The sequence below is a fragment of the Hyla sarda genome, chromosome 4 (genome assembly GCF_029499605.1).
Source record: "Hyla sarda isolate aHylSar1 chromosome 4, aHylSar1.hap1, whole genome shotgun sequence".
In the NCBI taxonomy this organism is placed as follows: domain Eukaryota; kingdom Metazoa; phylum Chordata; class Amphibia; order Anura; family Hylidae; genus Hyla; species Hyla sarda.
In genome coordinates this window covers 180,427,129-180,441,759 of record NC_079192.1, presented here as the reverse complement: position 1 = coordinate 180,441,759, position 14,631 = coordinate 180,427,129, and the positions used below count along the sequence as shown (strand labels likewise).

Here is a 14,631-nt window from a genome sequence, read left to right as displayed (position 1 = left end):
TTTGCTTGGGATAACCCTTTAAAGGGGTACTCTGCCCCTAGACATCTTATCCCCTATCCAAAGGATAGGGGATAAGATGTCAGATTGCCGGGGTCCCGCTGCTGGGGACCCCGGGGATCGCTGCTGCAGCACCCCGCTATCATTACTGCGCAGAGCGAGATCGCTCTGCACGTAATGACGGGCAATACAGGGGCCGGAGCATCGTTACGTCACGGCTTCGCCCCTCGTGACGTCACGGCCCGCCCCGTCAACACAAGTATATGGGAGGGGGCATGGTGGTCGTCACGCCCCCTGCCATAGACTTGCATTGAGGGGATGGGCCGTGATGTCATGAGGGGCGGAGCCATGATGTCACGCTGCTCCGGCCCCTGTATCGCCGTCATTACGCACAGAGCGAACTCGCTCTGTGCAGTAATGATGGCGGGGGCCGCAGCGGCGATCCCCGGGGTCCCCAGCAGCGGGACCCCGGCGATCTAACATCTTATCCCCTATCCTTTGGATAGGGGATAAGATGCCAGGGGCTGAGTACCCCTTTAACAATAGATTTGAAAATGTTGGTATTGTTTTTCATTCAGTAATGTGCATAATTTTGATTTCCTGGCTCACTAAATGCTTCACATTTGCAGATTATTAAGTAATATTCAGTTTTCTGCAGTAGTGTTGTACAGTACATTGCTTAGTTTATCATCGTTCCTCTTCTTCAGGTTGAATGTGGGGCCAAAGAAGTAGCCATATTTGGTGCAGCTTCTGAGCTTTTCAGTAAGAAGAATATTAACTGCACTATAGAAGAAAGTTTACAGAGATTCCAGGCAGTTACAGAGGCAGCAAAAGAAGCCAATATACCTGTACGAGGGTAAGACTCCCTCACTTTATATGAGGATGCTAAATTAAAGGAATAGTCAAGCGGAAAAAGCAATTTATCCCCTATCCACAGTATAGGGGATAAGTATCTTGAGACCCCCTGCGATCTCCTGCCCAGTGTGCAAGCTACAGACAGCACATGCTCCATTAATTTCTATGGGAGCGCCAAAGAGACCAGAGTGCTGTACTCGGGCATCTCCAGCTCTCCCATAGAATTAACGGAGCGCGTGCCATCTGTAGTGTCTCAGAGGGCCGGGGCGCCGGGCAGGAGATCGTGGAGGGGGATCCCAGCGGATGGACTCCCGCGACCAGACACTTATTCCCTATTCTGTCGATAGGGGATAAGTTGTTTTTCGCTGGACTACTCCTTTAACTATATTTTCTGTACCTCATTGTGGCCGACATTAATTATTTCTGTTATTTAAGAACTGTGTAAAGTGAAATTTCCATTTTATAAAATTGAGTTTACTATGCCGAAAGCCTGTAGTCATTCAACATTGTAAAATATATGTGCTGTTTACATTTACTACCCAATATTTCTATATATGTATATATTGTAGTAGATGTGGGGAATCTGAAAACTTGATATGAATAGAGATAGGAGAGAGACCTGGTGTTGTCTCCATTCACAGATTAAAGGCTATCACAGTCATTGCCTTATTCCTGAGACCAGCCTCCTGGAAGTCTCCATACTGTGATGTGATCTTTATCATATGTAAGGAGTTTTCTGGGACTATAAAAGGCTAATGAAAGCTTTGCACTGATTTTTTAATTGTTGATTTTTTTCTGAATGCAAAATTAACCAACTTCATAATTAGTCTTCATTCGAGATTTCCTACCATTTAGCTGCTACACAGTGAAAGATTAGTCCAAAGTACTTTCTGCTCTCTCAGTGTAAGAGATAGAAGCAGGGAGGAGGGGTTAACACACCAGCTCAGATGGTACTTGGGGGGGGGGGGGGGGCAGCTCACACATGCTGAAGTAACATAGGAGAGCAGATTAATGGCAGTCTGCAGGGGAGAATTATAAACATCATATATTTGTGTACAAGTATAAAGAGAAAATAGAGTTTGCACAGCAGATGGAAGAGGCTGTACCATTCAAAGTAAGCAGCATTTTTGATAAACCCCCATGGAGAAAATGTTATTTGTACCATAACATGTATTAAGCAAAAATAAATAAAAAAAAGCTTTTTAGAGGTGTCCATAGCCTTAAAGGGAACCAATCAGCAGATTTTAGCACATAAATATAACGCTTGACAACGCGTTATATATGCTAAAATCGTTATTCTTACCATCCCGGGGGGTTTGTGCCCCCAGGGATGGTGAACATATGAAGTTATAAAGTCCCTGGGCAGGGACTTAGACTAACTTGCCGGGGGGGGGCACTTCATATCTTCACCATCCCTGGGGGCACAAACGTCCCCCGGGGATGGGGAAGATAACGATTTTACCATATATAACACATTGTCGAGCATTAGATATGCTAAAATCTGCTTATTGGTTCCCATTAACAACCCTAAGGGCTTAGCTGTACGCTGTAGATTGTTACATGCCTATGAAGAGAGTGCAGGAGCTGCGCTTGCTTTTTTAGCGGTGAATGACTGTATCAGGAACCAGACACTTACCGCTAAATTACAAGTAGCAGCGATTCCGCTGCTGCCTATCATGAACCCTTTAGATGCCATAATCAATCTTAAGGGATAAATGACATATGTCGGGTGCTCAGTGGTGCTCATCATGGGGGTCCAATGAGCTAAAATGGCGACGGAGGGTCCAGCCGCCAGATCGACACTCTAATGATGTGACTCTTATGTGGACTTAAAAGGTGTACAATGAAATAATATTAAAACATTTTAATTAAAAGCCCATTTCCTAATAAATAAAAAAATCTCCCTTCTTTTCCCATTGTACAAAAAAAAAAGTTTCAAAAGTTAAACGTATCGTACGGCAGTGTTTCCAAAATGGAGCCTCCAGCTGTTGCAAAACCACAAGTCCCAGCATTTCCAGACAGCCACTGACTGTCCAGGAATGCTGGGAGTTTTTACAACAGCTGGAGGCACCCTGTTTGGGAATCAATGGAGTAGAATACCCCTATGTCCACCCCTATGCAATCCCTAATTTAGTCCTCAAATTCGTATGGCGCTCTCTCACTTCGGAGCCCTGTCGTATTCAAGGAAACAGTTTAGGGCCACATATGGGGTATTTCCGTACTCGGGAGCAATTGCTTTACAAATTTTGGGGGGCTTTTATTCCTTTTAACCCTTATGAAAAGGAAAGTTGGGGTCTACACCAGCCTGTTAGTGTAAAAAATTACTTTTTATTTTCACAAGAGGTAAAAGGAAAAAAAGACCCCCAAAATTTGTAACGCAATTTCTCATGAGTACGGAAATACCCCATATGTGGCCGTAAAATGCTCTGCGGGCGCACAACAAGGCTCAGGAGTGAGGGCGCACTATGTACATTTGAAGCCTAAATTGGGGTTTTTCCCAGGGGGGGCTGATTGTACAGTGGTACAGACATAAACGCAAAAAAATTAATACCCACATGTGACCCCATTTTGGAAAATACATTCCTCACGGAATGTAACAAGGGGTATAGAGAGCCTTAACACCCCACAGGTGTTTAACAAATTTTTGTTAAAGATAGATGGGAAAATGAAAAAACAAATTTTGGGAGGATTTCTCTCCTTTTACCCCTTGTAAAAATTCAAAAAATGGCTCTACAAGAACATGCGAGTGTAAATGAAGATTTAGAATTTTCTCCTTCACTTTGCTGCTATTCCTGTGAAACACCTAAAGGGTTAACAAACTTTCTGAATGTCATTTTTAATACTTTTGAGGGGGTGCAGTTTTTATAATGGGGTAATTTATGGGGTACCGTATATGCCGGCGTATAAGACGACTTGGCGTATAAGACGACCCCCAACTTTTACAGTCAAAATATAGAGTTTGGGATATACTCTCCATATAAGACTACCCCTCCTACCGCGATGTACCGTACCTTGTAGTTCCCCCCCACATTAGGTAGGCAGTATAGTTCCCCCCCACATTAGGTAGGCAGTATAGTTCCCCCCACATTAAGTTGGCAGTTCCCCCACATTAGGTTGGCAGTTCCCCCACATTAGGTTGGCAGTTCCCCCACATTAGGTCGGCAGTTCCCCCACAATAGTAGGCAGCTCCCCCACAATAGGTCGGGAGTTACCCCACATTAGGTCAGCAGTTCCCCTACATTAGTAGGCAGCTCCCCCACATTAGTAGCAGTTCCCCCACAATAGTAGGCAGCTCCCCCACATTTGTAGGCAGATCCCCCCACATTAGGTCAGCAGTTCCCCCACAATAGTAGGCAGCTCCCCCCACATTTGTAGGCAATTCGTCCACATTAGGCCAGCATTTCCCCCACAATAGTAGGCAGCTCCCCCCACATTTGTAGGCAGCTCCCCCCACATTAGGCCAGCAGCTCCCCCCACAATAGTAGGCAGCTCCCCCCACATTTGTAGGCAATTCCCCCACATTAGGTCAGCATTTCCCCCACAATAGTAGGCAGTTCCCCCACATTTGTAGGCAGCTCCCCCCACATTTGTAGGCAGCTCCCCCCACATTTGTGGTCAGCAGTTCCCCCACATTTGTGGTCAGCAGTTCCCCCACATTAGTAGGCAGCTCCCCCCACATTAGATTGGCAGCTCCCCCCCAACAGACATACAGCTTCCAGCCACATACAGTGTATGGCTGCAGGCTGTATGTCTGTACTGCCCCCACAGTGTTCCGATCACCCCTGCCTCCGGCCCGGGTCACCATCTACTGCTATGGCCTATGGACCATAGCAGCAGGTGCCGGACCGGGGAGCGGTGACCGGATCACTTAAGATAGCACGGCCGATCACTCACCAGGCCCCGGTCGGCGCGCGTTGTCATGCGGTCCTCCTGGTCCTTCGCTCCTCTGCCTCTATGGTTGTAGGCACGTGACGTCACTGACGTCCCATGCGTACAACCATAGAGACGGAGGACCGGACCACAGGAGGACCGAAGGAGGGTCGCAGGAGGACACGCACTGCCGGGGAATGGTAAGTGACCGGCGGACATCCTTATGTCCCGAAAAGATTTTTCGGGACACAGGGATGTCCGGCATAGGAATACCTATGATTATCTGCCCGGGCCGGCTCCCGTGTGTGGCTGCAGACGGGGGCCGGCCAGAGCAGGTAAAAACTAATACTGTATACTAAAAACCAGGGGGCCTCCAGCTGTTGTAAACCTACAACTCCCAGCATGCCCGGACAGCCTTTGCCGTGAGTTGTAGTTTCACAGCAGCTGGAGGCACCCTTGTTTTTAGTATACAGTATTAGTTTTTACTTGCTCTGGCCGGCCCCCGCCTGCAGCCACACACAGGAGCCAGCCCGGGCAGATAATCAGAAGTTTTCCTATCCCGGACCTCAATACCCGACGTATAAGACGACCCCCGACTTTTCAGAAGAAAATTCGGGGTAAAAAATTTGTCTTATACGCCGGGATATACGGTATTTCTAACATGAAAGCCCCTCAAATGCACTTCAAAGCTGAACTGGTCCCTGAAAAATTCCGAAATTTTCATGAAAAATTGGAAAATTGCTGCTGAACTTTGAAGCCCTCTGATGTCTTCCAAAAGTAAGAACATGTCAACTTTATGATGCCAACATAAAGTAGACATATTGTATATGTGAATCAATATATAATTTATTTGAAATGTCTATTTTCCACACAAGCAGAGAGCTTCAAAGTTAGAAAAATGCTACATATTCAAAATTTTCATGAAATTTGCGGATTTTTCACCAAGAAAGTATGCAAGTAACGACGAAAATGTACCACTATGTTAACCCCCTAAGGACATAGGGTGTACAGGTACACCCTGATGTCCTGGTACTTAAGGACACAGGGCGTACCAGTACGCCCGTGGGAATTTCGGTCGCCGCATCGGGATGCCTGCTGATATCTATCAGCAGGCCCCCATGTGCAAACCTCTGGGGGGGTCCTGACACCCCCCCCCCATGTCGGTTCGGACCGGCGATTTGCAGCGATTCCGGGTCAATTGGGTCTATGGTGACCCCGAAAAAAGGGGGAATGGGGCTGTCCGGGGCTGTCCCAGCAGGAGTGAGGTGGCACGGGTGCCACCTAACGATCACGTGATTGATCGGTTGGAACGACCGAACAATCACGACCCTGCTGGGCGGCAATCAGGGCCGGCGGTGGTCTCTTACCTCTCCCTGGTCCGGCGGGGGTCCCTTCTGGTGCGGGGACAGGAGCAGCAGGAGTGGCGGAAGCTGCGGCGGCAGTCTCGGCGGCAGGATACAGCAGGAGGTGAGGCCTGTTCACCTCCTGCTGCTTAGCAACAACTCTCAGCATGCACATGGAACAGAAATACCCCATATGTGGGTGTAAAGTGATCTGCGTGCGCACAACATGGCTCAGGAGTAAGAGCGCACTATGTACATTTGAGGTCTAAATTGGTGATTTGCACAGGGGTGGCTGATTTTACAGCGGTTCTGACATAAATGCAAAACAATAAATACCCATATGTGACCCCATTTTGGAAACTACACCCCTCACGGAACGTGAAAAGGGGTATAGTGAGCCTTAACACCCCACAGGTGTTTGACGGATTTTTATTAAAGTTGGATGTGAAAATGAAAAAAAATGATGGTGTTACCGCGCTTTACGGCCAGTATCTGGTATGCTGCAAAATCAACACTAGTCTGTCTGGCTAAAGACAGACGGCCCCTAGTGGTGGCTATTTTTAGATTTAATTTCTGGGGGAAATTGACATTTTTTTTTGTAACTTTATATTGCAAAAAGCCATCATATGATTAGTTCTGTAACATATTAAAAGTTTTCAACAATGACAGTGCCTCTTTAAGGGGTTAAAGTAGAATATGTCACTAAAAAACAATCTCGGAATAAACGGTAAAAGCATCCCAGAGTTGTTAATGCATGAAGTGACAGTGGTCAGAATTGCAAAAAAAGGGCTGAGTCCTTAAGGTGAAAAAGGGCTCAGTCCTTAATGTGAAAAAGGGCTCAGTCCTTAAGGGGTTAAGGGGCTAACATTGATGGCCTATCTCTAGGCCACTGTGCATTAAGACCTGACTTCTGTTGATATTTCAGGTATGTCTCTTGTGTTCTTGGATGCCCATATGAAGGGAAAGTGTCTCCTAGTAAAGTGGCTGAGGTAAGTTGCACTACAAAAGGCTGACATGCAGCAGAAGAATTACTTGAAACTTATATGCATGGTTCTTTTCTTTTGTTATGCCTCCTGGCAATGTATTAATAAGTTAACAATGTAATGTTATTATTCCCTTTTGTCCAGAAGTGTGTGTCCCTACAGAGTCTGAGACTGTCAGTGTTCACTGGATAGAGTTTGTAGTCAGAGATTGTAGGTACGAAGGTTATGGTTACAGCAAATTGTCAGCTTACTCACATGCTTTGTCCATTGACTGGCAGGGCTCCGACAGCTGGGGCTCTGCCAATCCCAATAGCAGGGTTGCCTAATCTACGCTTCCATTCTCTGTTCTTGAAAGGCCATTATTAATAGAAATGATAAAATTCCATCCCCAAATATTCTCCTCGGGGGTGCTACAGGCTAAATATCTTCATAAACCACTTATTTGTGGGTGGTGTGAACATAGAGATACATTTTTTTGTGTTTCGGGGCAGTTCCCACTGATAACGTTCTGCCATTTATAATCCTTTGGGTGCCCGACTGACAGAGAAAATTACAGTTAACATTTTTACCTAAAGAGATACTGTGACTGCTAAAACATACATATTTAAAGCAGACCTGTCATCTGGCCATGTTTTCTTTTAGCTGTGTGGCATATAATCCTTAATACTGTTCCATTTTGGGGAGGGAGGGGGGGACATTTTTCATACCTTAGACATCACAATCATTTGCAATGATCAGTTGAGATGTTCATTTAAAGGGGTACTCTACTGGTCAGCGTTCAGAAGTAAATGTTCCGAACGCTGTTTTCGCTCTGCGGGGGTCGGCGTGGCCGACCCCCACAGCGCAAAAACAGCGTTCGGAACATTTACTTCCGAATGCTGGCCATTGGAGTACCCCCTTAAAAGATTGTTAGGCAGTAGCATGTCAACCATGTGTAAGAGAATAGACTTTAGAGATACCTTTGTGTACTCTGGACTTGAATACCATGCCCAGGAAACTCACCCATACTTGTCATTACTTTGTTTTGCTAAGTTTTCCTGTTATGTAGCTATAGATAATTTTTAATAAAATGGAGTATTAAGTGGCGGTCCAGCATTGCAGAAATAAAATTCAAGAACTCAGGTTGGCTTGGAAATATAAAAATAATAAGCCATACCTGTCCTATCCAAGACTTGCTTTCGTTTTTGATGATTAACTCTTTCTGCTGCTCTTCTCAACACACAAAAATTAGTCGCCAAGCCAGTCATTGTCCATGGTGGTAGACCAGATGTAGCTAGTGCTTGTCCTACGAAGTCCACAAGATGGCGCTACTCAGTGATTAGATCATAGCAGAGCTTTCAGTTTAATCAGATAACATATCATATATAAAAATCTACATGACACTGAGGAAATATTTGCATTGTAAAATACTGTTGTTCTGTACTTTTTTTTTTTTTTTTTTATCAGGTGGCGCACAAGATGTTTTCCATGGGTTGCTATGAGATCTCCTTAGGAGACACTATTGGAGTGGGGACACCTGGCAGTATTCGAGAAATGTTGACAGCAGTTCTGGAAGTAATACCTGTCAAGGCTGTAGCTGTTCACTGTCATGACACATATGGACAGGCTCTAGCAAACATACTTGTGGCTCTGCAGGTAACGTGTGTTCTATACCTGGAAACCTGTTACAGCTTTTTTCCCTGAAAATGAGGAGAAACAATCTGCACATTACCATACTTTCGTTTGTTGAGGTTTACTTCCATATTCTTTCAAGCACTCTAGGCAGTGCTATATTTATAATGAGGCCCTCATAGTGATATTCCTTCCACTGTGATATAGTATCCATTATGCTCTGTTTTCGTCAAGTCCACATTTATGTGTTAGAAATGCCACTTACTCACGTTTAAGGAAACAAATGCAACTTCTCTCTACATTTTAGCTCCAGAAAATGGTAATGCAGCTGCTAAGTGCTTAAGGGTCCATGGCACTGTGTCAGTCTAGCTTCCACTGTAGGGAAGATGGTTGCCTACTTAAAAGTTGTCCATTGTGGACATTCCTTTCACAATTTAAACCATAATGATTGCGACTATATTGCTATGATAATAATAAATGTGAAGAATTCTTGTATATGTTGTTCTATTTCTTGGTTAATAAAGTTGTGTCTTTTGGTTTGTGACAGATGGGAGTGCAGGTGGTGGATTCCTCTGTTGCAGGTTTAGGTGGGTGTCCTTACGCACAAGGAGCTTCTGGGAATGTAGCCACAGAAGATGTCGTTTATATGCTACAAGGCCTTGGCATTCACACAGTATGTACAAAACTCTGTCTTATTGTCTTGCTTCCAAGACTTCAGATGATATGAGGTACTGATGTCCCTTTGGCAATGCCTTCAGTTAAATCACATGAACTTTTTCTTTTCTAGGGAATTGATTTAAAGAAGCTTACAGAAGCTGGGGCCTTTATATGCAAAGCTCTCGGAAGGAAAAGCAGTTCTAAAGTGGCACAAGCAATGTCTAAACTGTGAGATTAAACCTATGCACAATGTCCTCTCCACAAATCAGGACTTTTCTGAATTCCCTTAGATCTGTTTATAATGGAACAATGGATGGTTTTCCCAAAAAAAAGGTTATGGCTGTTTTGGTGATGTTTCCCATTGTTAGTACAGAGCAGGATGAGAGGTGGCTAGAGAGATGCCATTTCTACAGCTCGTGTTGGGGGAAGTAGGAAGGGGAAGGATTGTTCCTCACTGCAGAGACCCAGTTGGTATATGGAGACCTGTTTTGATGTCCTTTGTTAAAATATTGTAGATTTGGAAAATGTTTATTTCTGTTGAACAGGTTTTATGTAAAAAAAAAAATACATACTTACTGTCTATATTTGTATTATTTTTTGCAGCATATTTTTCTGTATTGTTTGCCAGCATAGACTTTTATTATGTTCCCTTTTTACAGCATAATGTGCTCAATGCATAAAAGGTAGCACAAATATAGGTGCAGTGTTTCAACCAACCAGGTTTCAGCTTTCAGCTGTGTTGATGTAAAGATCGAAAATGTCAAGACAAAAAAAAATCATTAAAGGTTTTTATTAAATTCTATAAATGCCTGTGAAAGTTTATTAGTTCTGCATTTGTACGGCTGCAGACATAATACTCAGTTATCTTTCAATTTGTTAAATTGTTTTGTCAATTCATTTTGTGTCAGTAAAAAGTTGAATAGGTTCTCCGGCACGAGGTCCAAAGCATAACTCTGTAAAAAAAAAAAAGTAAAAAAATAATTAATAATTTACATATTGCAAAGGATGGGGGGCATAGGAATTCTAGACTCCAGATCTACACGTGTATTACTGTAATTTTCCTTTGGATTACCGTATACACTCGAGTATAAGCCGACCCGAATTTTAGCCGAGGCCCCTAATTTCACCCCAATAACCCAGGAAAAGTTATTGACTCAACTATAAGCCTAGGGTGGGAAATACATCATCCCCCCCTGTCATCATCCAGACCCCTGTCATTAACACCCTCGTCATCATCACCCCGTTATCATCCCCCCCCCTTCATCCCTTCAGTGGTCTTCAACCTTCGAACCTCCAGATGTTGCAAAACTACAACTCCCAGCATGCCCGGACAGCCATCGGCTGAGCTGGTCCGGGCCATCTATGCTGCAGGGACCGTCCGGTGGGGAGGGTTAGTCATTCCGGGCTGTCCATTTTCACCTGGAAGCCCTCCACTCCAGGCCTGGCCCCGGACTAGTGACTTTGCCTTGACGACGACGCACAGGGGCGTTCATGCGCAGGGACGTCCCTGTGCGTCGTCATCAAAGCAACGTCACTAGTCCGGGGCCGGGCCTGGAGCGGAGAAGAGGGCCTCCCAGTGAAAATGGACAGCCCAGAACGACTAACCCTCCCCACCGGATGGTCCCTGCAGCATAAATGGCCCGGAACAGCTCACCCTTTCCTTCCCACTGAGGGGAGGTGAGTAGAAAACTAAAGGGGGGTCTGGATGATGATGAAGGCCAAAGTGATCTTCAACGTTCAGACCTCCAGATGTTTCAAAACTACAACTCCCAGCATGCCCGGGCAGCCGATGACTGTCCGGGCATGCTGGGAGTTGTAGTTTTGTAACATCTGGAGGTCCGCAGGTTGAAGAACACTGAAAGGGATTGACAGGCGGAGAGTTCACTCGAGTATAAGCCGAGGGGGGGCGTTTTCAGCACGAAAAATCGTGCTGAAAAACTCTGCTTATACTCGAGTATATACGGTATGCTCCTTGTGATAAAAAAAAATGTATTGGTGAATTGTTACTTTACTACCACATAAATAGCCCAATAGACATAGTCGGTATAATGCCATGCTTCTAACTTTGAAGTTTATGTCCATAAAGTATATGTTTTACCTGAATAGAGTGTGAGAGACATCCACTAGTTCTTTCTGTGTACCCAACTGTGTTCAACGCTTCCCAAGCAAATGCATCAGCAGATTTAACAAAAATGTTTGGTTTAATTTTATAGGTCATGTCAGTTGAGACAAACAAAGGCATCACACACTGTGGATGAAAAAATAAACTTTAGAGCGGTGTAATATCTATCCATTAGTACTGTAATAACTGTATGAGAATAAGGGTTCAAACCTGCACTATAATTCCTTGAGACTTGTATTCTGCATGAAGACCACGAGAAAAGAAATCCACAAAGGCCTACCAAAGAATAGGTAAAAATCAAGGATTGTTTCATTCATTGCCACTTTTGTGTCTATATAGCATTTTGTGTCTATATAGCAAGGAAACGAGAAAAAACTAAAAGTAGTGATAACAATAATTTTTCCAGCTTTATAGAGTGCAGTAAGATGTTTGCTTATTGTGCCAGTATGTTCATTATTAAAGGGGTACACCGCCCCTAGACATCTTATCCCCTATCCAAAGGATGGGGGATAAGATGTCTGATTGCGGGGGGCTCGCTGCTGGGACCCCCGCGATCTCCCCTCAGCACCAACTGCACCAGAGGCTCGTGGCGGCCATCACGCCCCCTCCCATAGACGTGCATTGTGAGGGAGGGCATGACATCACGAGGGGGAGTGACCATGACGTCAGCGCCGCATCACTAGTCATCAGGCAGCAGATAGACCGTGCCGCAGCAGAGATCGTGGAGGGTCCCAGCGGCGGGACCCCCGCGATCAGACATCTTATCCCCTATACTTTGGATAGAGGATAAGATGTCTAGGTGCAGAGTACCCCTTTAAGGATAGTGGGGGAGATTCATCAAAACTTTTGCAGAGGAAAAGTTGCCCAGTTGCCCATATCAACCGATCAGATCGCTTCTTTCATTTTTATGAGCAACTGGTGAACTTTTTCTAAGCACAGTTCTTAATGAATCTTCTCCAGTATGTATAAAATGTAATGGTGCTCATGTTATAGAGCAGTGGTCTTCAACCTGCGGACCTCCAGATATTGCAAAACTCCAACTCCCAGCATGCCCGGACAGCCAACGGCTGTCCGGGCATGCTGGGAGTTGGAATTTTGCAACATCTGGAGGTCCGCAGGTTGAAGACCACTGCTATAGAGGAAGCCCATGAAGCTGTTATGGTGCCCTTGTAGAGAGAAAGTGAAATTCTGCTTGGTTGTATTTTCTTTGCTTTTACATAGCAGAGCTGTATTGTTAGCAAACAAGGGAGTGAATTTAGACCTTTATGCCGAGAGCTTAATTCACTTTTTGGAATGCTACATTCAAATGTAATTTTTATTTTTTAATTTTTTCTACACCAAAAGTTTGAATGAATGAATTACTTATATATGGACAATACTAAGAATATGCACACTCTGTTTTAGGCTATGTTCACACAGTGTAAAATTAATAACAAAATATGTCCATAAATTAGGAATAAAATTTGAATGTCATTGGCTGTCAATGTACACACTGTACAAAAAAGGTTGGCATTACAGATTTTTTTTTTTTAACACCTTAACCCCTTCCAGCAAAATCAGGTACATGTACGTGGTGATTAGCGACGACTTCCCGCAACACCACGTACATGTACCTGAGGAGAATAAACTGTCACAACGCCGGGCGCTGTTACATTTTATTGAGCTGTGCAGCACAGCCGAGCCTCCCTGAAGCCGGCCAGGGACCGATCGCAGCGGTCCCCCGCCGGCGATCTATTGGTCTGTCAGTACTGACAGACCAATAGCAGTGATCTGGTGCGGCTCTCCTCCTTCCCCCTCTCCTCCGTGGCTTCACTGTGTAAAGGGATCGGTGGTGAGGAGGGCCCCGAGCCTGAGTTAACCCTGTAGATGCTGCGGTCACTAAGACCGCAGCGTCTAGTAGGGCAACAGAGGGAGGGAGCTTCCTCTGTCACTGATGGGCGCTCTGCAAAGTGAAAACAGAGCGCCGGTGGTTGCCATGGCAACCAGAGGACTGCCAGTGGCCTCCGTTGTCATGGCAACATGAGTGATCAGTCCCTACCTAAGGTAGGGACTGATCTATCCTATGCCTGTCAGTACTGACAGACATAGGCATAATTCAATGGAGTACAGATGTGTACTCCATTGAATTATGTGTATAACAGTAAACAAAAAAATAAATAAAGTGTGAAAAAAGTGGAAACAATAAAAAAAAGTGAAAAAAAATGTGAAAAAAATATAAAAAATAATAAAATAAATTATATATGTGTATAATACGCCCCCAAAAATAGTCCCCCCAAATACATCAACATGTCCCTCAAAAAAGAGTCCTCACACAATTGCGTCAGTGAAAAAATAAAAAAGTTACAGCTCACAGAATGCGGCGACTTACAAACATGATTTAAAAAAAAAAAAAAATTGTTTTTATGCCATAAAATATCAAAATATATATATATATATATATATATATATATATATAAATTTGGTATCGCCATAATCGAATCAACCTGCAGTGTAACCTTAACATGTCATTTATACCGCATGACTGATGACCTAAAAAATAAAAAACACAGAATCGATTTTTTTATGTATGCCACCTCATAAATAATAAAATAAAAAACGATCAGGCTAAGTTTCCACTTGTTTTTTTTCTGGCAGTTTTTGGAATACTGCCACTGCAGTTTTTGAGCCAAAGCCAGAAATGTATTCAAAATTAATAGGACATATAAAGGAAGGACTTACACTTCTCCTCCCTTATGGATCCACTTCTGACTTTTGCTCAAAAACTGCAGTGACAGTATTCCAAAAACTGCCAGAAAAAAAAACAAGTGGAAACTTAGCCTCAGAGTGTCACATGTACCCCAGAATGGTACCAATGAAAGCGTCAACTTGTCTCCCAAAAATATTTTTGCACCCCAAGGCCCCTGTAATTTTATATTATCACAACAAAATATCCTAAACTAAAAGGAGGCCCCAAAATCCACACAGCACGCCTTCATGTCTGAGGCCTGTGTGAGAGACACGTAGCGCATAAAGGCCACATATGGGATATTTCTAAGTACCGTATATACTCGAGTATAAGCCGACCCGAGTATAAGCCGAGACCCCTAATTTCAACCCAAAATCCCAGGAAAAGTTATTGACTCGAGTATAAGCCTAGGGTGGGAAATACCTCATCCCCCCCTGTCATCATCCAGACCCGTCATTAACATCCTCA

General features: G+C 44.2%; 2 protein-coding genes across 5 annotated transcripts in view; one reads left to right on the top strand and one right to left on the bottom strand.

Moving 5' to 3' along the window:
- The window catches only part of HMGCL (3-hydroxy-3-methylglutaryl-CoA lyase), a 29,197-nt gene extending 19,175 nt beyond the window's left edge, over window positions 1–10,022 (top strand). For 2 of the 4 annotated variants that reach the window (XM_056572972.1, XM_056572968.1), the window contains exons 5-9: window positions 705–853; window positions 6,991–7,054; window positions 8,495–8,683; window positions 9,207–9,332; window positions 9,447–10,015. In XM_056572972.1, the coding sequence (XP_056428947.1) occupies window positions 705–853; window positions 6,991–7,054; window positions 8,495–8,683; window positions 9,207–9,332; window positions 9,447–9,548 (630 nt within the window). In that variant the 3' untranslated portion in view covers window positions 9,549–10,015. Of the gene's footprint in view, window positions 1–704; window positions 854–6,990; window positions 7,055–8,494; window positions 8,684–9,206; window positions 9,333–9,446 lie in introns of all 4 variants that reach the window. The other 2 variants (XM_056572970.1, XM_056572971.1) reach the window with 2 other exon arrangements.
- A 68-nt stretch (window positions 10,023–10,090) lies between these two features.
- Window positions 10,091–14,631, bottom strand: part of LOC130368773 (17-beta-hydroxysteroid dehydrogenase type 3-like) — a 41,856-nt gene continuing 37,315 nt past the window's right edge. The window contains exons 9-11 of the mRNA XM_056572973.1: window positions 11,649–11,714; window positions 11,415–11,564; window positions 10,091–10,269 (exon numbers count right to left, since the gene is read on the bottom strand). Of these exons, the coding sequence (XP_056428948.1) occupies window positions 10,174–10,269; window positions 11,415–11,564; window positions 11,649–11,714 (312 nt within the window). The 3' untranslated portion in view covers window positions 10,091–10,173. The remainder of the gene's footprint in view (window positions 10,270–11,414; window positions 11,565–11,648; window positions 11,715–14,631) is intronic.